Here is a 23,099-nt window from a genome sequence, read left to right as displayed (position 1 = left end):
GGAGTCGGTCAAGAAGGGAAGGAGGGAGGGAGTCGGTCAAGAAGGGAAGGAGGGGAGGGAGTCGGTCAAGAAGGGAAGGAGGGGAGGGAGTCGGTCAAGAAGGGAAGGAGGGGAGGGAGTCGGTCAAGTAGCGAAGGAGGGGAGGGAGTCAGTCAAGAAGGGAAGGAGGGGAGGGAGTCGGTCAAGAAGGGAAGGAGGGGAGGGAGTCGGTCAAGAAGGGAAGGAGGGGAGGGAGTTGGTCAAGAAGGGAAGGAGGGAGGGAGTCAGTCAAGTAGCGAAGGAGGGGAGGGAGTCGGTCAATAAGGGAAGGAGGGAGGGAGTCGGTCATGAAGGGAAGAAAGGGAGGGAGTCGGTCATGAAGGGAAGAAGGGGAGTCGGTTATAAAGGGAAGGAGGGAGGGGAGGGAGGGAGTCGGTCAAGAAGGGAAAGGAGGGAGGGAGGGAGGGAGGGAGGGAGGGAGTCGGTCATGAAGGGAAGGAGGGAGGGAGTCGGTCATGAAGGGAAGGAGGGAGGGAGTCGGTCATGAAGGGAAGGAGGGAGGGAGTCGGTCAGGAAGGAAAGGAGGGGAGGGAGTCGGTCATGAAGGGAAGGAAGGGAGGAGGGAGGGAGTCGGTCAGGAAGGGAAGGAGGGAGGGAGTCAGTCATGAAGGGAGGGAGGAAGGGAGTCGGTCATGAAGGGAGGGAGGAAGGGAGTCGGTCATGAAGGGAAGGAGGGAAGGAGTCGGTCATGAAGGGAAGGAGGGAAGGAGTCGGTCATGAAGGGAAGGAGGGAGGGAATCGGTCATGAAGAGAAGGAGGGAGGGAGTCGGTCAGGAAGGGAAGGAGGGGAGGGAGTTGGTCAAGTAGGGAGGGAGAGAGGAAGGGAGTCGGTCAGGAAGGGAGGGAGAGAGGAAGGGAGTCGGTCAGGAAGGGAGGGAGAGAGGAAGGGAGGGAGAGAGGGAGGGAGTCGGTCAGGAAGGGAGGGAGAGAGGAAGGGAGGGAGAGAGGGAGGGAGTCGGTCAGGAAGGGAGGGAGAGAGGGAGGGAGTCGGTCAGGAAGGGAGGGAGTCGGTCAGGAAGGGAGGGAGGGAGTCGGTCAGGAAGGGAGGGAGGGAGTCGGTCAGGAAGGGAGGGAGGGAGGGAGTCGGTCAGGAAGGGAGGGAGAGAAGGAGGGAGTCGGGTCAGGAAGGGAGAGAGGGAGGGAGTCGATCAGGAAGGGAGGGAGGGAGTTGGTCAGGGAGGGAAGGAGGGAGTTGGTCAGGGAGGGAGGGAGGGAGTTGGTCAGGGAGGGAGGGAGGGAGGAAGGGAGTCGGTCAGGAAGGGAGAGAGGGGAGGGAGGGAGGAAGGGAGTCGGTCAGGAAGGGAGAGAGGGGAGGGAGGGAGGGAGGAAGGGAGGGAGGAAGGGAGGGAGGAAGGGAGGGAGGGAGGAAGGGAGGGAGGGAGGGAGGGAGTTTGTCAGGAAGGAAGGGAAGAACGTGTTGAGTGTGGGTACCAGATGTAACTCGCCAAAGCCTACCTACCGAAGGAAGGTGGCGCTGGAGTTGTTGCAAGAATTATATTGTTTTCTTATTGCCATGGAGAGCTAGTTACGAATATTAAATAACACACTATAATACAGTGGTACCTCACATAACGATCGCCCCAAAAGGCGAACATTTTGGGTAACGAACAGCCCGATTGGCGTCAAATTGTCCTCTATGGTGAATGCTCGTTTGAGTAACGTCAACACCACATGGTGGGGTTGCGCTCCTTCTTGCACATTCTTAGATGACTCCGAAGATGCACATAAATTATGTTGTTCTTGTTTAAAGATGCTAATGATGCTGGGATATAAAAGGGTGACTGCTGAGATGTTGCAAAGCATTGACGTTTTTGTAGAAAAAAGAAATTAAATTTCTGAAATACAACAAATGTCAAAAAGGTTCGTTCGGTGTTCGGCAGGTAGGCTGCTCCATTATAACAATCTTTCCTTGTTTCAAATGTGTTCCATTTGTTTTGTATGTCATTTACGTCTCAATAATGGAGCAGCCTACCTTAAATATACTGAACAAACCATTATGACATTTTCCTTTCTTCAAATGTGTTCAATATTTATTTTTCATTTGTCTTATAGCAAAAGGTTCGTTCGGTGGTCTACAGGTCGGCTGCTCCAAGTTTCTTAAATAAAAAAATTAAAAATAAAAGAACTGTTGAAACAATTTGAAAAATGGACAAATGCCATAAAGGTTCATTCAGTGTTTGTCGGGTCGGCTGCTCCATTATTGACGTAAGTGACAAATCAAAACAAATGGAACACATTTGAAACAAGGAAAGATTGTTATAATGGAGCAACCTACCCGACAAACACTGAACGAACCTTTTGCTATAACAAATATGAAAGACAAGGGCTGCTGGTTGGGTTAGTATTGCGTGAACAATACTAATTGTGATTGTGATTGTGGCACATGTGCCTCTGGCTCCCAAACACTTGTCTGATACGGTGTTGAAAGATTGTGATGATTGTGATGATTGTGACATGATTGTGATGTGATCGTGATTGTGGCACATGTGCCTCTGGCTCCCAAACACTTGTCTGATACGGTGTTGAAAGATTGCGCTCAGTCAGTGAAATTCAGACCTTATTGTTTGAAGAACATAAGGGTCATAATATTGGTGAAGCTAGGCGCAATAAGGACTTAACCCAACGGTCGGATGCAAGTGATACAGCACCTATGAGGATGATACAGCGAGCGTATCCAGTTGTAGCTCTGAGCCCCACCCTTGCCATCTCCAATTTATATAGATGAAACATAGATGAATCGTTTTCTGCGTTCAGTGATGATGTATCTGATACAAGTAGCATACATGAACAGTGTAAGCAGCTTCCATGGTCGTGTTTTCCATAGATATTTTCAAGAATACCTGAATCTCTTCCTGACTGACGGACACTCTTTGAGGCTAGTTGAAATCTCTTCCTGTGTGGGGCCTTACAAAGCAATCTTTTCAAGACTACCTTATGCTTTACAAGCTTGGCTACATACCACCTACAAGTACTAAAGCCAAGGGTGCACGCGAGTGCGTTATTTGCAAGCACACAGAACGATGAAACAGGAAGCGAAAATCTATCTGTAGCTGGTGCAACGAGAGCAAAGTCGTGCAGTGTAGTTTGTTGACTATTACGTACCTCCAAAGTACTGAGTGTGTAATACAGTGTGTTACTGTGTAAATAATGTGTGAAACTGTACATATTGTAATTTTAGTGAATTTTTACCACGTAATATTGTGACAAACATTTATTGTGGACACATGTATCACAGTTTCATGGAAAATTATGAACATTCTACTGTATACATATTGTAAAGGTCACAAATATGCATCATATACGATAAAAGAAACAAATAAAACCGCATTGGAAATACATAGAAAAAATATTTGAAAATAATATTTGTGGCAACACGCGGAGCTTGAATGGCCTGTGCGACCGTGTCTGGGAGCTTCACACGCAGGCGACCAGCCCCTGATGACGTCACAGTGCACCTTGTCCACGTACTCACAGACAAAGTAAGTGGAATTTGGTAATTATTTTCACATAGACATGTTCGGGGAAGGTAATTTATCATTATACAAAGAAAAATGATTTTTTGGGAACACTTGATGTAATACACACTGGGGGAATTTCACAATAAACACAGTGCATCACACTGGTTACATTGGGACATTTGTTTTGTATGACATTCGTTTCACATGACGAACACGGAACGGATTAAATTCGTTATTTGAGGTACCACTGTATTTGAACTTTACAGTATTTAGTTTGATATTTATTCATTTAAATATTTACAAGAAAATAAAATGGGATTTAACAGAACTTAAGGCACATATGTTGAAGTCATCGTACAGCTTGTCAACCCTAAGGTGTTGACACATGTGGAGGGGAGTTGGGAAGGCTAGCGAGAGGTGGGGGGGGGAAGGATGACCAGGAAGGAGATCATAAACATGTGATCTGTCTCTTTCCAGTCTCGCACACCCACCCACCTGTTCACCCACCTGCTTGCATGCCCACTTACCCACCTGCCTGCATGCTCACTTATCCAGCTGCCAACCCACCCACCTGCCTGCTCACCCACCCGCCTGCTCACCCACCCGGCTGCTCGCCCACCCGCCCACCTACCTGCTCATCCACCCACCTGTTTGTCTACCTGCCTGTTGACCCACCAAGCCCATCTGCCTGCCATCCACCCATCTAAAACCCACCTGCCTGAACCCACCTATCCCTGCCTGCCCACCCACCAGCCAGGCAGCTAACCACCCACCAGCCAGGCAGCTAACCACCCACCCACCCAGCCCCCACACACTAATTTAGTCACAATTCAAATCATGATTGTGGTATAAAAAAATTTGGAAATGTTCCCTTTTGGACTCCGAGGTGAAAAAGTACGTTAATCCGGAAAATGTGATAATCTGGCTGGGGGCCCTTCCCATATAGTCTGGATTAGCGAGCTGATACAGTATTATGATGTAAATCCAATATTTGAGAGAAATTTGTTACTGGATCTGGTTTAAACTTCAGCTTACTGTAGGGTGTTAAACCTAGTTCCTTGGTGTTAGCCACCCATCCGCCTGCCCAAAAACCCGCCTGCCCAAGTCCACCCACACCACCTGCATGAATAGCCATCTACCATCCTCCGAATATGGGAAGGTAAATATAATGGCACAAGTAGGTGTAATTATGTACTATTTCTAGCAGTCAAGAATTGTACTTATTTTCACTTATTAAACCGTACTTCAAATAATCGCCAGAATATTTAAGTTTATGTGAAAAGCTGAATAGAAAACCATGACCTAACCTAACCTTCTCAGTGTATGAGGACAAGCATTTTATTGCTTCTTATTTACAATTAGTATTTAACCTACAGCTATATTGATATTACAGTTTTATAAAACTAATAGAACAAAACTAAAATCTTTTAATAAATTATAAAGTAATTCAGAATATTTTCAAATTTTGAATAAAAAAACATTTTTTTAACAAAACTAAAAATAAATTCATCATATTTAAAACTTGTGTATATAGAACTGAACTTAAAAATGTCATCCTTAAATTCTGAGTGTTTTAACAGAAATATATGGGGAGGTAAATGTAATGGCACAAGTAAGTGTAATTATATACTACAGTATTCCTAGCAGTCAGAAACTGTACTTATTACACCTAGTATTAAACTGTACTGTCACCCACACCTCCCGCATGAATAACCTCCCACCTACACTGTCCACCCAAATAGGCACCCATCTGCCTGCCCAAATCCATCCACCCCTGTCTGAATAGCCGTCCAGACCTGGTCTGGTCTGGCCTGAGGCCTGGTCTGGTCTGGCCTGAGACCTGGTCTGGTCTGTCCTGAGGCCTGGTCTGGTCTGGCCTGAGGCCTGGTCTGGTCTGGCCTGAGACCTGGTCTGGTCTGGCCTGAGACCTGGTCTGGTCTGGCCTGAGACCTGGTCTGGTCTGGCCTGAGACCTGATCTGGTCTGGCCTGAGACCTGATCTGGTCTGGCCTGAGACCTGATCTGGTCTGGCCTGAGGCCTGGTCTGGTCTGGTCTGGCCTGAGACCTGGTCTTTTCTGGCCTGAGACCTGATCTGGTCTGGCCTGAGGCCTGGTCTGGTCTGAGGCCTGGTCTGGTCTGGCCTGAGACCTGGTCTTTTCTCGCCTGAGACCTGGTCTGGTCTGGTCTGAGGCCTGGTCTGGCCTGAGACCTGGTCTGGCCTGAGACCTGGTCTTTTCTGGCCTGAGACCTGGTCTGGTCTGGCCTGAGACCTGGTCTGGCCTGAGACCTGGTCTTTTCTGGCCTGAGACCTGGTCTGGTCTGGCCTTAGGTCTGATCTGGCCTGAGGCCTGGTCTGGTCTGAGGCCTGGTCTGGTCTGGCCTGAGGCCTGGTCTGGTCTGAGGCCTGGTCTGGTCTGAGGCCTGGTCTGGTCTGGCCTGAGACCTGGTCTTTTCTGGCCTGAGACCTGGTCTGGTCTGGTCTGAGGCCTGGTCTGGTCTGGCCTGAGACCTAGTCTGGTCTGGCCTGAGGCCTGGTCTGGCCTGAGGCCTGGTCTGGCCTGAGGCCTGGTCTGGTCTGAGGCCTGGTCTGGTCTGGACTGAGACCTGGTCTGGCCTGGGACCTGGTCTGGTCTGAGACAGGTCTGGTCTGGTCTGAGACCTGGTCTGGTCTGGCCTGAGGCCTGGTCTGCTCTGATCTGGCCTGAGGCCTGGTCTGGTCTGAGACCTGGTCTGGTCTGGCCTAAGACCTGGTCTGGTCTGGCCTGAGGCCTGGCCTGGCCAGAGGCATGGTCTGATCTGGCCTGAGGCCTGGTCTGGCCTGAGACCTGGTCTGGTCTGGCCTGAGACCTGGTCTGGTCTGGCCTGAGGCCTGATACCTGGTTGATGGGGTTCTGGGAGTTCTTCTACTCCCCAAGCCCGGCCCGAGGCCAGGCTTGACTTGTGAGAGTTTCGTCTACTAGGCTGTTGCTTGGAGCGGCCCGCAGGCCCACATACCCACCACAGCCCGGTTGGTCCGACACTCCTTGGAGGAATAAATCTAGTTTCCTCTTGAAGATGTCCACGGTTGTTCCGGCAATATTTCTTATACATGCTGGGAGGACGTTGAACAACCGCGGACCTCTGATGTTTATACAGTGTTCTCTGATTGTGCCAATGGCACCTCTGCTCTTCACTGGTTCTATTCTGCATTTTCTTCCATATCGTTCACTCCAGTACGTTATTTCACTGTGTTGATTTGGTACTTGGCCCTCCAGTATCTTCCAGGTGTATATTATTTGATATCTCTCTCGTCTTCTTTCTAGTGAGTACATTTGGAGGGCTTTGAGACGATCCCAATAATTTAGGTGCTTTATTGCGTCTATGCGTGCCGTATATGTTCTCTGTATTCCCTCTATTTCAGCAATCTCTCCTGCTCTGAAGGGGAAAGTGAGTACTGAGCAGTACTCAAGACGGGACAACACAAGTGACTTGAAGAGTACAACCACTGAGATGGGATCCCTACATTTGAAAGTTCTCGTAATCCATCCTATCATTTTTCTGGCTGTCGCAATATTTGCTTGGTTATGCTCCTGAAACGTTAGGTCATCAGACATTATTATTCCCAAATCCTTTACATGCTGTTTTCCTACCATGGGTACATTTGATTGTGTTTTGTACTCTGTATTATGTTTAAGGTCCTCATTTTTACCGTACCTGAGTACCTGGAATTTATCACTGTTAAACATCATGTTATTTTCTGATGCCCAGTCGAAAACTTTATTAATATCAGCTTGAAGTTTTTCAGTGTCTTCAGCCGAGATAATTTTCATACTGATTTTTGTGTCATCTGCAAAGGATGATACGAAGCTGTGACTTGTATTTTTGTCTATATCTGATATGAGAATAAGGAAAAGCAGTGGTGCAAGGACTGTACCCTGAGGTACAGAGCTTTTAACTGCACTTGGACTAGATTTTATATGGTTAACCGTTACTCGCAGAGTCCTGTTTGACAGAAAACTGAGTATCCAGCGTCCTACTTTATCGGTTATTCCCATTGACTTCATTTTGTGTTCTATCACGCCATGGTCACATTTATCGAAAGCCTTTGCAAAGTCCGTGTATATCGCATCAGCATTCTGTTTTTCTTCTAATGCCTCAGTGACTTTGTCATAGTGCTCAAGTAGCTGTGAGAGGCACGATCTTCCCGCTCGAAATCCATGTTGGCCTGGGTTGTGAAGGTCATTGGTCTCCATGAAATTAGTGACCTGACTCCTAATCACTCTTTCAAATACTTTTATGATGTCGATGTTAATGCAACTGGTCTATAATTCTTTGCCAATGCTTTGCTCCCTCCCTTGTGTAGAGGGGTTATGTCTGCTACTTTAAGTGCATCTGGTATCTCCCCCATGTCCAAGCTCTTCCTCCACACTATACCGAGTGCCTGTACTACCGGCACTTTGCATTTCTTTATAAATATTGAATTTCATGAGTCTGGACCTGGGGCCGAGTGCATGGGCATGTTTTCAATTTCTCTTTCAAAACTTAGTGCGCTCGTGTTGATATCAGTTATGTTTACAGGGGTTTGAATATCCCGCATAAAGAAATTGTCTGGATCTTCCACTTTCATGTTGTTTATTGGAGTGTTAAACCATGTCCTCATACTGCTTTTTTAGGATTTCACTAATTTCTTTGTCATCCTCCGTGTATGAACCTTCACTTGTACGAATAGGTCCAGTACTTGCAGTGGTTTTTGCTTTTGATTTTGCATATGTGAAGAAATATTTTGGATTTTTCTTTATTTCCTGAATTGCTTTCTGTTCTAACTGCCTTTTTTCAGTTTCATATGAGTTTCAATTTCTGCTCGATTTCTTCAATCTCCCTATTTAAATTATTCCTTCTTTGACGGGAAATTCGTGTCTGCATAAGCAGTTCCGTTATTTTTTTCCTGCATTTATAGTGTCATCTGCGTTCTCTTTCTACGTTGGATCTCTTTCTGGCTTTCCTCAAAGGAACATGTTTCAGACAGACTTGATACGCTTCCGAAGTCAGTTTTTCTATTCCTTCTGTAGGATTTGTATTACTTAGAACAGTTTCCCATGGAATGTTTGTAAGTTCCCTGTTTATTATCTCCCAGTCTATCCTTTTATTATTAAAATTGAATTTACTGAATAGCCCCTCTCGCTTTATCAACGTCTCCGTGGTGTAGTGGTAAGACACTCGCCTGGCGTTCCGCGAGCGCTATGTCATGGGTTCGTATCATGGCCGGGGAGGATTTACTGGGCGCAATTCCTTAACTGTAGCCTCTGTTTAACGCAACAGTAAAATGTGTACTTGGATGAAAAAACGATTCTTCGCGGCAGGGGATCGTATTCCAGGGACTTGCCCAAAACGCTACGCGTACTAGTGGCTGTACAAGAATGTAACAACTCTTGTATATATCTCAAAAAAAACAAAAAAAAAAAAAAAAAAAAAAAAAAAAAAAAAAGTTTTAGGTCTATTCTGAGTATTGATGGTCGTTTGCACTTCAATGAGCTTGTGATCTGAGTATGTGGTATCTGATATCGTAATGTCTCTGATAATGTCTTCATTGTTCGTAAAGACCAGATCTAAAATATTTTCATTTCTCGTTGGCTCCGATATCTGCTGATTGAGTGAAAATTTGTCACAGAATCTAAGTAGTTCTCTAATCTGTGGTTGGTTAGGTCCTCATAGATTTCCTGGTATAATATTATTGCTTGCTATTTTCCACCTGAGACTAGGCAAGTTGAAGTCACCTAGGAAGATAATATCAGGTATCGAGTTCTCCAAATTATCAAGGCTATTCTCTATTTTGTTTATCTGTTCTGTGAATTCCTCAGCCGTTGCATCTGGCGGTTTGTATATTAGAATAATCACTAAATTTATTTTCTCTATTTTTAATCCCAGTACCTCTACCACCTCATTTGTAACATTTAGGAGCTCCGAGCATACAAGGTCTTCCCTAATATACAGACCCACTCCTCCATGTGACCTAATTTTCCTATCACACCTGTATAGGTTATATCCTGGAATCCAGATCTCACTGTCCAACAATTCCCCTGCATGGGTTTCTGTGAAAGCTCCAAATACTGCATTTGACTCCGTGAGGAGGCCATTTATGAACTGTACTTTGTTGTTTGTTCTTGTTTTCAGTCTTTGTATGTTGGCAGAGATGAATAAGGTTACTCTATTAGTGATAGTTTGAATGGGAGACTTTTTCGGCAAGCCCATTATGCGTGGACATAATGGGTTTGTTCTGACCACTGATTGTTGTAGGGCAGTTGTCTGTCGTAGTTGTAGTTCCCTTTCATTGTGTAATTGTATCTGTAATTCTGGAATGCAAGTGGATCTGGCATCCAGTTCCATACACTCTCCATGCTCCTCCTTTTGAATTCTCTTTCGGTCTGGTATAAAAAATTTATAGTTTCCTCCAAATTCATTATCCTGCTTGCCGCTCTTTATGTAGCGTTCCGTGCCTTTCGCGTGAAAGTGTGGGCAGCTGAGGTCATAGCATTTTCTGTCCTCCAGTGAGGTTTGGCACATGTCAGGATGGAAAAACCTACATATTGATCCAAATCGACACTCACCTTTCCTAAGCATATTTAAACATTTTTTGGGATGTTGGTAACTGCATTCTAATCCTTTCTTATTACCAGCATATCTATGTCTGCATATGCCCTTTGCATAAAATTTGCATAAGTCTGTCCTTCTGTTCTGAATTGCTCTATCGGGAACCATCGTAGTGTCTGTACCTATCGAGCTGTCAGTGCTGTCTGTTACACTTTCTAGTTTACTGTCATCTACATCCGGGCCTACTGAGTCAGAGTTTACAACTTCCTGAGTTTCAGCCTCAGTTTCATCCCTGACTATAGCCTCCGCCCCTGGTATATTAGAATTGTTGTTGTTCCTTTCCTACTCCTTCTGGATGGCTGGTAGACTTTCAACGAATGATGTTTTCCGATCATGCGTCATGTTATCTAGAAGGTTTTTTTAGGATATTCCAAGCTGGCAGGTCATTTTTACACACCCAGAGCAAGTGACCAGCTCTCAGTGCCGTAGTGTTACTCACTCCTGTACAAGCCGAATGAAATCTATTCTTACAGATATAACATTCAATTCCCGTTACCTTCGACTTTAAGGAGTTGTTACAGTGGCCACAAATTTGTTTATTTACTTCCATTTTGCCTTGTTTTGTTTATATATCAATATATTTATAATATTATATGTATATCGTATATTTGTAACAATATATATGTTTATTTGTTCTACTGTATGGTCAGTACTTATCGCACGGTCGAGGGTGAGGGTCCCAGAGGCTGTACAGTTGACACGTTGTTGTCCCAGGCCGCGGCTGGAGGCCCTCAGTTGCCAGTTACTTGGGATATAACACTGATATATTAATTCGCTTGTATTACAATAAGGGATTTTCGGCTATATTTCCGACTTGCAATAGTATTCACTTTCTCTATTACTAATTTCTCGATCCACATTCCCCTATTACACTTGTTGGAAACCAATTTGCTAGTAAGCACACACACACACACATCAACAAACTGGAAAAGGTGCAAAGACATGCTACGAAGTGGCTCCCAGAACTGAAGGGCAAGAGCTACGAGGAGAGGTTGGAAGCATTAAACATGCCAAAACTAGAAGACAGAAGAAAAAGAGGCGATATGATCACTACATACAAAATAGTAACAGGAATTGATAAAATCGACAGGGAAGATTCCCTGAGACCTGGCACTTCAAGAACAAGAGGTCATAGATTTAAACTAGCTAAACACAGATGCCGAAGAAATATAAGAAAATTCACCTTCGCAAATAGAGTGGTAGACGGTTGGAACAAGTTAAGTGAGAAGGTGGTGGAGGCCAAGACCGTCAGTAGTTTCAAAGCGTTATATGACAAAGAGTGCTGGGAAGACGGGACACCACGAGCGTAGCTCTCATCCTGTAACTACACTTAGGTAATTACTTAGGTAATTACACGGTGGGCACACGGGACGTGGGCCTATGGGGTGGGTTCTGACACCACTGGTTTGGCCTGGCCTGGCTTCGCCATAGGCCTGGTCTGGTCTGAGGCCTGGGGTGGTCTGGTCTGAGGCCTGGTCTGGTCTGGTCTGAGGCATGGTCTGGTCTGGACTAAGGCCAGCTAATTTGCCACCACCCCTCCCCTGCTCTCGACCTGCTACAACCCCCCCTCCCCTACTGCCTACCTGCTACAACCCCCCCTCCCCTACTGCCTACCTGCTACAACCCCCCCCTCCCCTACTGCCTACCTGCTACAACCCCCCCTCCCCTACTGCCTACCTGCTACAACCCCCCCCCTCCCCTACTGCCTACCTGCTACAACCCCCCCCCTCCCCTACTGCCTACCTGCTACAACCCCCCCCCTCCCCTACTGCCTACCTGCTACAACCCCCCCTCCCCTACTGCCTACCTGCTACAACCCCCCCCTCCCCTACTGCCTACCTGCTACAACCCCCCCCTCCCCTACTGCCTACCTGCTTCAACCCCCCCCTCCCCTACTGCCTACCTGCTACAACCCCCCCCCTCCCCTACTACCTACCTGCTACAACCCCCCCCCCTCCCCTACCTGCTACAACCCCCCCCCCCTCCCCTACTGCCTACCTGCTACAACCCCCCCCTCCCCTACTGCCTACCTGCTACAACCCCCCCCCCCCTACCCTACTGCCTACCTGCTACAACCCCCCCCTCCCCTACTGCCTACCTTCTACAACCCCCCTCCCCTACTACCTACCTGCTACAACCCCCCCCCTCCCCTACTACCTACCTGCTACAACCCCCCCCTCCCCTACTGCCTACCTGCTACAACCCCCCCCCTACTGCCTACCTGCTACAACCCCCCCCTACTGCCTACCTGCTACAACCCCCCCCTCCCCTACTACCTACCTGCTACAACCCCCCCTCCCCTACTACCTACCTGCTACAACCCCCCCCTCCCCTACTGCCTACCTGCTACAACCCCCACCTCCCCTACTGCCTACCTGCTACAACCCCCCCCCTCCCCAACTGCCTACCTGCTACAACCCCCCCCTCCCCTACTGCCTACCTGCTACAACCCCCCCTCCCCTACTGCCTACCTGCTACAACCCCCCTCTCCCCTACTGCCTACCTGCTACAACCCCCCCTCCCCTACTGCCTACCTGCTACAACCCCCCCTCCCCTACTGCCTACCTGCTACAACCCCCCTCTCCCCTACTGCCTACCTGCTACAACCCCCCCCCTCCCCAACTGCCTACCTGCTACAACCCCCCTCTCCCCTACTGCCTACCTGCTACAACCCCCCCTCCCCTACCTGCTACAACCCCCCCTCCCCTACTGCCTACCTGCTACAACCCCCCTTTCCCCTACTGCCTACCTGCTACAACCCCCACCTCCCCTACTGCCTACCTGCTACAACCCCCCCTCCCCTACTGCCTACCTGCTACAACCCCCCCTCCCCAACTGCCTACCTGCTACAACCCCCACCTCCCCTACTGCCTACCTGCTACAACCCCCCACCTCCCCTACTGCCTACCTGCTACAACCCCCCCCCTCCCCTACTGCCTACCTGCTACAACCCCCCTCTCCCCTACTGCCTACCTGCTACAACCCCCACCTCCCCTACTGCCTACCTTCTACAACCCCCCCCCTCCCCTACTGCCTTCCTGCTACAACCCCCCCCCCCTCCCCTACTGCCTACCTGCTACAACCCCCCCCTCCCCTACTGCCTACCTGCTACAACCCCCCCCTCCCCTACTGCCTACCTGCTACAACCCCCCCTCCCCTACTGCCTACCTGCTACAACCCCCCCCCTCCCCTACCTGCTACAACCCCCCCTCCCCTACTGCCTACCTGCTACAACCCCCCTCTCCCTTACTGCCTACCTGCTACAACCCCCACCTCCCCTACTGCCTACCTTCTACAACCCCCCCCCCCTCCCCTACTGCCTACCTGCTACAACCCCCCCCCTCCCCTACTGCCTACCTGCTACAACCCCCCCCCTCCCCCTACTGCCAACATGCTACAACCCCCCCCCCCTCCCCTACTGCCTACCTGCTACAACCCCCCCTCCCCTACTGCCTACCTGCTACAACCCCCCCCCCTCCCCTACCTGCTACAACCCCCCCCCCTCCCCCTACTGCCTACCTGCTACAACCCCCCCCTCCCCCTACTGCCTACCTGCTACAACCCCCCCCTACTGCCTACCTGCTACAACCCCCCCCCCTCCCCTACTGCCTACCTGCTACAACCCCCCCCCCTACTGCCTACCTGCTACAACCCCCCCCCCCTCCCCTACTGCCTACCTGCTACAACCCCCCCCCCCTCCCCAACTGCCTACCTGCTACAACCAACTACTGCTTACCTGCTACAACCCCCCCCTCCCCTACTGCCTACCTGCTACAACCCCCCCCCCCTCCCCTACTGCCTACCTGCTACAACCCCCCCTCACCTACTGCCTACCTACTACAACCCCCCCCCTCCCCTACTGCCTACCTGCAACAAACCCCCCCCCTCCCCTACTGCCTACCTGCTACAACCCCCCCCCCCTCCCCTACTGCCTACCTGCAACAACCCCCCCCTACTGCCTACCTGCTACAACCCCACCTCCCCAACTGCCTACCTGCTACAACCCCCCCCTCCCCTACTGCCTACCTGCTACAACCCCCCCCTCCCCTACTGCCTACCTGCAACAACCCCCCCCTACTGCCTACCTGCTACAACCCCACCTCCCCAACTGCCTACCCGCTACAACCCCCCCCTCCCCTACTGCCTACCTGCTACAACCCTCCCCTCCCCTACTGCCTACCTGCTACAACCCCCCCCCTCCCCTACTGCCTACCTGCTACAACCCCCCCTCCCCTACTGCCTACCTGCTACAACCCCCCCTCCCCTACTGCCTACCTGCTACAACCCCCCCCCCTCCCCTACTGCCTACCTGCTACAACCCCCCCCTCCCCTACTGCCTACCTGCTACAACCCCCCCCTACTGCCTACCTGCTACAACCCCCCCATCCCCTACTGCCTACCTGCTACAACCCCCCCTCCCCTACTGCCTACCTGCTACAACCCCCCCTACTGCCTACCTGCTACAACCCCCTCCCCCCTACTGCCTACCTGATACAACCCCCTCCCCTACTGCCTACCTGCTACAAACCCCCCCTACTGCCTACCTGCTACAACCCCCCCCCCTACTGCCTACCTGCTAAAACCCCCTCCCCCTACTGCCTACATGCTACAACCCCCCCTACTGCCTACCTGCTACAACCCCCCCTACTGCCTACCTGCTACAACCCCCCCCCCCTACTGCCTACCTGCTACAACCCCCCCCTTACTGCCTACCTGCTACAAACCCCCCCCTACTGCCTACCTGCTACAAACCCCCCCTTACTGCCTACCTGCTACAACCCCCTCCCCTACTGCCTACCTGCTACAAACCCCCCCCCCTCCCCTACTGCCTACCTGCTACAACCCCCCCTACTGCCTACCTGCTACAACCCCCCCTACTGCCTACCTGCTACAACCCCCCTACTGCCTACCTGCTACAACCCCCCTACTGCCTACCTGCTACAGCCCCCCCCTACTGCCTACCTGCTACAACCCCCCCCCCCCCTACTGCCTACCTGCTACAGCCCCCCCCCCCTACTGCCTACCTGCTACAACCCCCTCCCCTACTGCCTACCTGCTACAACCCCCCCCCCTCCCCTACTGCCTACCTGCTACAAACCCCCCCCCTCCCCTACTGCCTACCTGCTACAACCCCCCCTACTGCCTACCTGCTACAACCCCCCCCCTACTGCCTACCTGCTACAGCCCCCCCTACTGCCTACCTGCTACAAACCCCCCCCCTCCCCTACTGCCTACCTGCTACAACCCCCCCTACTGCCTACCTGCTACAACCCCCCCCCCTACTGCCTACCTGCTACAGCCCCCCCTAATGCCTACCTGCTACAACCCCCCCCCCTACTACCTACCTGCTACAACCCCCTCCCCCTTGCACACCTGACCACCAGCAGCCCACTATCCGCCCCATCCTCTCATAAGTTTGTTGAGAAAATTGTGATTTTGCTCAATTGGATTCAATAATGTTCATATATGTAGCATTTGTATACAAAATTAATTATAAGTGATTGTTCTATCAAATGCCATAGTGAAAATGAAGAATTCATAATATATTTTTTATGAATATTTATATCGAGACTGATACAGTTGGCTGATGGAAATCCTGCCTAATACTACATATTTGCACCACCAATAATAGTCACATAGTTATGATTTTGATATGGAATTGTTAACCAATGATTGTTCTATCATTTGCTATGTTTAAAATGATAAATGCATAAAAAAATAGGTTTTCTGCAATTTTTGTTTTGTTGATAACAGATGTTGGATCTCTCTTATTTTCACATGGAGGGGAGGGACAACCTGAGGCCGACAGGTAGAACGAATTCCGCGGTGGAAGGAATCTGCCTCACCCCATATAGTTGATTCAAGTGAGGACACTCTGTACTTAGGTAATTACATATACACTCACACACTTATTAAGTGTACAGTGGTACCTCGGTTTAAGAGTTTAATCCGTTCCTGGAGACAGCTCGTAATCCGAAAACTCGTAAACCGAAGCTAATTTCCCCATAAGAAATAATGGGAAATGAATTAATCCATTCCCGACTACCCAAAAACCTCACTTCAAACTAAATTTTATACCCAATTCATATAAATGTACACTACAAAACTATGTTCAAGTTATTACTTACCATTGCTGATGACTGCTCTTGGCATATGGAAGATGGTGAGGAGGGGAGAGAACGAGAGGTGTTACTGTTTGGAAGGGGAGTCCCCTTCCATTATAACATCAGGCAGTGAGAACCTCTCTGGAGTGCATTCTCTGGCACATTTTGGCTGCATACCACTAGGTCCTGGTTGTGGCTCACTGCTTGATTTGCTCACAACAAATCTGTCCATGGAAGATTGTTTTTCCCTTCTTTGCAAGATGTCTCTGTAGTGAGGCATCACATTGTCATTGAAAAGATTTATGCAATGCCCTACAACAGCTTTTTATGGGTGAGTCTTTTCAATAAAAGTTGGCATTTCTTCCCACATCTGACACCACTTCTTAATGGTTGCGGAAGGGACATTCTCTACTGCCTCATCCTCCTCCACTGGAGAAACTTCCTCAGCTGTGTCTTCTTGCTGTTCCTTTTGAAGGGCTTGGAGTTCTTCGGTGGTCAGTTCTTCATTGTCTTCTTCCACCAACTCCTCCACATCACCACCATCTAATTCCAAGCCTATTTGCCGGCCAGAGTAACAATTTCCTCAACAATAGGCACATCATTTACAGGCTCAAACCCCTCAAAGTCTAGTTCTGTCACACATTCAGGCCACAATTTTCACCAGCCAAAGATCAGGGTTCTTTGAGTCACTTCCTGCCAGGATTTGTCAAGTTTTAAAGCACTACAAATGTTAAAATGGTGTTTGGCAGCCTCCCCATGCCTCAACACTATGGATACCACTTCTTTTTCTAAATTTTTCAAATCATCCCCCTGCTTGCCTTAAAGTCTATCGTATCTGCACTCGTTCCAGGGGTTTTCTTTACAAGGTCTTCATGCAATACCATGGCTTTCTCACAAATGATGGCCTCTGAAACACTATCACCCGCTAACTCCTTGTTGTGTATCCAAATTAATAACAACTTTTCCACATCCTTAAGTATATGTGGTCTTTGTTTCGTGATTGTTCTTATGCCTTTTGCTACTTTAGCACTCATAATGTCCTTTTTCTTGCCGAGTATAGTGCATATCATTGACGTGGCTTTGTTGTACTGCCTACAAAGTTCCACAACACGTGCACTATTTTCATGCTTCCGAATGATCTCTTGCTTTTCCTCCATTGTCATCCTCACATGTGATTTCTTGGCTTGATCCTTATCACTGGCTTTCTTGGGACCCATTGCGATATATATAATAACACCTTTTATGGTCAAATGGCCAAAAATCCAACAAACCACTGAAAATCCTGGTGAAGAATTCAGGCAGGATAGTCACTGGCCGCGAGGCACTGGTAAACTGAGCGGCTATCGCCGTGCCACCACATGCTAGGTCGGCCTGTACACGTATCAAACCCCTCGCATTCCGAGGTAACGCTCGTATTCCGATTCAAATTTTCCGAGCAAATCCTGCTCGTATTCCGAAAAACTCATAAACGGAAACGCTCGTATTCCGAAAAACTCATAAACGGGGACGCTCGTATTCCGAGGTATCACTGTATATGGAATGCCTTAGGGAAGTGATGTGGTGGAGGCTGACTCCATACAGTTTCAAAAGTAAATATGATAGAGCCCATTAGGCTCATGAATCTGTACACCAGATGATTGACAGTTGAGAGGCGGGACCAAAGTGCCAGAGCTCAACCCCCGCCAGCACAATTTAGTGAGTTCAACTAGGCGAGTACATTATAACTGCATCATGGAGATGGAAAACCCATTTGTGAGACAAATGTGCCTCCAATTCAAGACGTTACAATAAACCAGTATTTAGGAAATGTACTGTATGTGGTATTAAACCTTCAATAGTGCATGTCTAAAAATAGTTAAAAACAAATGGGAAAAAATCACATCTTGCAAATTGACTAATAATAAAGTATAAACAATTAAATATATGGATCATTAAAAAACTTAAAATAACTTTCTGCCCTTTAGTATTTACCACTCACTCACTTGCTCTACAATCATGTATATACCATTCATCTAGAGGTTACAGTACATTCTACTAAGACACAATTATACCACTATTTCATCTATATGAATTTGTTTTTTTATATAACTTATTTACCTCTATTAATATAAATTACTTTACACATGCTACAATAGTCCAACTGCATTGTTTTCCTGGAAGATCCCCCAGCCACACAAATCTTACCTGTTGTAATAAGTGAACCAATTTCGTTGATGATGGTGCCCATGCCCATGCTCTTCCCCATGCCCCCATAAATCATTGGTGAGGTTGCTGGGGCCTATTCGAGAGGTTGGCATAATCATAAACAGCACAAGGAGACTGATTAGACCAACCACTGCCACTAATGTTACAAACCTGGTCTGAAATATGGTTAGAGGTTACAATATAATAAAAACCATTATGGACTCCAAGCATATATATACACACCACCCAACACCTGCACAATCTCGTGACACAGCTTTGAGAACTAAGATCTTTGCATAATATTTGGGTCATGGTGCTGGGGAGAGCTATGCAAGTGGTGTTTCCAATACAGTCCAATTTAGCAGTCTCCGTGGTGTAGTGGTAAGACACTCGCCTGGCGTTCCGCGAGCGCTATGTCATGGGTTCGTATCCTGGCCGGGGAGGATTTACTGGGCGCAATTCCTTAACTGTAGCCTCTGTTTAACGCAACAGTAAAATGTGTACTTGGATGAAAAAAACAATTCTTCGCGGCGGGGATCGTATTCCAGGGACCTGCCCGAAACGCTACGCGTACTAGTGGCTGTACAAGAATGTAACAACTCTTGTATATATCTAAAAAAAAAAAAAAAAATAAAAATAAAAAAAAAAAAAAAAAATACTGTACCATAAAACCAGCATTGAATATAATGAAACGCCATTTTCTGGGTGAATGCTGGAGGCTCCCCGGAGATTATCCAGGCTGATATGCTAATGTCAGACTTTGGCATCAGTCATGTGTATGGAGTTCTATGGGCCTACCGGGGACCACGAGCCAGAACCTGGCCCCCTCAGAGAGGCAAGGGGAGTAATGGCCTATAGAAACCCCCTGTGGTTGGAAGTATTCTATGTCTCCGTCGACCGGGTTAGGCACCCAGAACGTTAAGCGTCCCAAAAATCCCTATTCTGGTGAAAATTGCTACCACAAGCCGAACAAGTGGATAGAACTCCCCTAAACGAAACGAGCAAACGATCAGGAGTCACACGTCGCCGCGCCGCTGTCTGCGCAGCTCCCCCCCTCCCCGGGAAGGGGAAGGGGGGGGAGGCTTCGGCTTCCCGGAGCTAACTACCCACAGAGGAAATAAGAGGGACGTATTCGCGAGGCGGTCACTGCACACTCCCCAACTCAAAGTCAAGGCTGCAACCGCCAACCCAAGGTGACACAGACCCGAATGGGCCCAGGAACGACCACGAGATAACGAGCAGCCAGGCCCCTGTACGACCGCCAAAAGCCCCGTACCCGAATGTCAGCCAGGACATGCCATCAAGACGGCAGCAAGAGCAGCAAATCTACGAATGTCATGGGCACGGGGATAGAATGCAGGCTGGCTAGCCTCAATAACACGGCGGACGACCTGGGAGACCCTCACCCACGAACAGGGAAGAAGGGAACTGGATCAACTCAAAGCGCGTGCCAGATACAGAAGCCATGCCGCACAAACAACAGCGGAGAGCTGCAACCGGACATAAAACACGATGCATCCCCAGCCCAACCAACCAAGCACCAACAAACCAAGGACCCCTCTGGAAAGCAGCAGTCTCATTCTGTGCCAGAAAAGAGGGAGACGGATGCAACTGAACAAACCTATCGCCACGACCGAAGGGGCAGAAACCCCTGCGCCGGGGGAGAGCAGGAAGCTCACTGACCAGACCCCTAGAAGCAAATGCCAACAGGAAGTATGTCTTCAAGAAACAAACCCGAACCGAAGGGGCCACAACAAACCGAGGAGAAGAAGAAAGAGTACGTTGTCCAAAGACCAGGACGGCTCAGGCGGCGCATGAGCAGGCCGAAGGTGAAACAACGCACAAGACAGCTTATGAAACAGTGCAGATGTAACACCAAGACGGAAAGCAAGCTGAAGTGGATCTGCCAGCACTGCACGAAATAAGGCGACAGTATGCGGCAAGATGACAGCCCCGCACCTCCATCAGAAAAGACAAGCCGATGCCAACAAATGCAGCCACCTAAGAATAAAAAAAAACATACTGCCACCAAGAAGAAGTACGCAGGTGGGACACCAACAATGAAGCTACCTGACCACCAACCAAAGGTGAAAGACTCGAGGCAGAACCTAACCAGCGAATTCAACAGCGCAACACGATTCATGCAAGCCTAGAAAGAGGTGGAGCCGCAGGAAGATCTCGGGTGCGACCACCGAGCAGAGCCGGAAACCCAAGCTGGCAAAGAAGGAGATGGAACATCTGCCGAACAGAAAACTCCCTAACGCAAGCGAGCGAGCGAGCTGGGAGATCGGAGACCACGGGTCCGATGCGAGTCCAGAGAAGAGACCGTGAGACCCTGAAAATGCCAACAGGCAGGGCAAGCCAGGAAAACAGGAACCCAAACCTGGCAACAGGAGGGCCAAAAGGCAAATAAAACACACAACAGTGTGTAGGAGAAAATAAGAAAAAGGCCAGAAGAATAGCCCCAGTTCAGCGGCCAGGGACAAGAGTGAAGCAGGAAGATACGGAATGAAGAAGGCATGCAGCAAATCGGGAACGAAAGGGACACTACCAACCCACAGAACTGCAGACCATGTCCCAACAAACCAAACTGAAGAAGGTGCAAAGGTTTGCCACCAGACTAGTAACCGAACTGAGGGATACGAGCAACGAGGTCAGACTAAGAAACACAAGCGCACACGCACCATCCGACACAGATGGAAGGAGCGCCCAAAGGAGCCAAAGAAACGCAAGAAAAACATTCCAGTGGCAGAGTAGTAAACAAATGGAATGCATGAGGAAGGAGGCTGACCCCACACACAGCTGCAAGTGTAGACATGACAGAGCCCAATAGATGTCAGGGAAGCGACAGGGCAGAGGCAGGACAAAAGAGCCAAGCTCAACCCCAGGAAGCACAATCAGGGCCGGAAAACTAGGCGAGGACAGAGAAACCAATGTACATGGAAGGGCCAAGCCAGGCACTCCAAGATGGGAAAGGAATGAGGGACCCCTGATAAGACCAAGAAAAACGCCACAATCAATCCCCAACACGCATCCCCAGGCACAAAAACCTGCAGCAAAATGTCACCCCACAACACCCTGACACACCTTGACACACAACACCCTAACAACCCGGGGCCTCGTAGCCTGGTGGATAGCGCGCAGGACTCGTAATTCTGTGGCGCGGGTTCGATTCCCGCACAAGGCAGGAACAAATGGGCAAAGTTTCTTTCACCCTGAATACCCCTGTTACCTAGCAGTAAATAGGTACCTGGGAGTTAGTTAGCTGTCACGGGCTTCTTCCTGGTGTATGTGTGTGTGTGTGTGTGTAATTACCTAAGTGTAATTACCTAAGTGTAGTTACAGGATGAGAGCTACGCTCGTGGTGTCCCGTCTTCCCAGCACTCTTTGTCATATAACGCTTTGAAACTACTGACGGTCTTGGCCTCCACCACCTTCTCACTTAACTTGTTCCAACCGTCTACCACTCTATTTGCGAAGGTGAATTTTCTTATATTTCTTCGGCATCTGTGTTTAGCTAGTTTAAATATATGACCTCTTGTTCTTGAAGTGCCAGGTCTCAGGGAATCTTCCCTGTCGATTTTATCAATTCCTGTTACTATTTTGTATGTAGTGATCATATCACCTCTTTTTCTTCTAACTTCTAGCTTTGGCATGTTTAATGCTTCTAACCTCTCCTCGTAGCTCTTACCCTTCAGTTCTGGGAGCCACTTAGTAGCATGTCTTTGCACCTTTTCCAGTTTGTTGATGTGCTTCTTAAGATATGGGCACCACACAACAGCTGCATATTCTAGCTTTGGCCTAACAAAAGTCATGAACAATTTCTTTAGTATATCGCCATCCATGTATTTAAATGCAATTCTGAAGTTAGAAAGCATAGCATAGGCTTCTTGCACAATATTCTTTATGTGGTCCTCAGGTGATAGTTTTCTATCTAGAACCACCCCTAGATCTCCTCCTTTATCAGAATTCTTTAAAGATTTCTCACATAACATATAGGTTGTGTGGGGTCTATGTTCTCCTATTCCACATTCCATAACATGACATTTATTAACATTAAATTCCATTTGCCAAGTGGTGCTCTATCTACTTATTTTGTCCAGGTCTTCTTGAAGGGCATGACAATCATCTAAATTTCTTATCCTTCCTTTTATCTTGGCATCATCAGCAAACATGTTCATATAATTCTGTATACCAACTGGTAGATCATTTATGTACACAATAAACATCACTGGTGCAAGAACTGAACCCTGTGGTACTCCACTTGTGACATTTCTCCATTCCGATACATTGCCTCTGATTACTGCCCTCATTTTTCTATCAGTCAGAAAATTTTTCATCCATGATAGAAGCTTACCTGTCACCCCTCCAATATTTTCCAGTTTCCAGAACAACCTCTTATGTGGAACTCTGTCGAAAGCCTTTTTTAGGTCCAGATAGATGCAGTCAACCCAACCATCTCTTTCCTGTAAAATCTCTGTGGCTCGATCATAAAAACTGAGTAAATTCGATACACAGGATCTTCCAGATCGAAAACCATACTGTCTGATATTATATCATTTCTCTCTAGGTGTTCTACCCATTTAGTTTTGATTAGTTTTTCCAATACTTTCATTAATACACTTGTCAATGATACAGGTCTATAATTGAGGGGGTCTTCCCTGCTGCCACTTTTGTAGATTGGAAC

At 48.4% G+C, this 23,099-nt stretch overlaps 1 protein-coding gene across 3 annotated transcripts in view; it reads right to left on the bottom strand.

Annotated features, from left to right (window-relative positions):
- LOC123773869 (soluble calcium-activated nucleotidase 1) overlaps positions 1–23,099 on the bottom strand; it is a 348,537-nt gene that overhangs the window by 267,891 nt on the left and 57,547 nt on the right. For 2 of the 3 annotated variants that reach the window (XM_045767789.2, XM_069318829.1), the window contains exon 3: positions 18,413–18,588. The exons of the other annotated variant lie outside the window; for it this stretch is intronic. In XM_045767789.2, coding sequence (XP_045623745.1) covers positions 18,413–18,588 — 176 coding nt within the window. The remainder of the gene's footprint in view (positions 1–18,412; positions 18,589–23,099) is intronic. 3 annotated transcript variants of the gene reach the window in all.

Source organism: Procambarus clarkii, chromosome 91 (genome assembly GCF_040958095.1).
Source record: "Procambarus clarkii isolate CNS0578487 chromosome 91, FALCON_Pclarkii_2.0, whole genome shotgun sequence".
NCBI lineage: Eukaryota > Metazoa > Arthropoda > Malacostraca > Decapoda > Cambaridae > Procambarus > Procambarus clarkii.
Note: the sequence above shows the minus strand (reverse complement) of the source record. Positions and strands in the feature narration are given on the sequence as shown.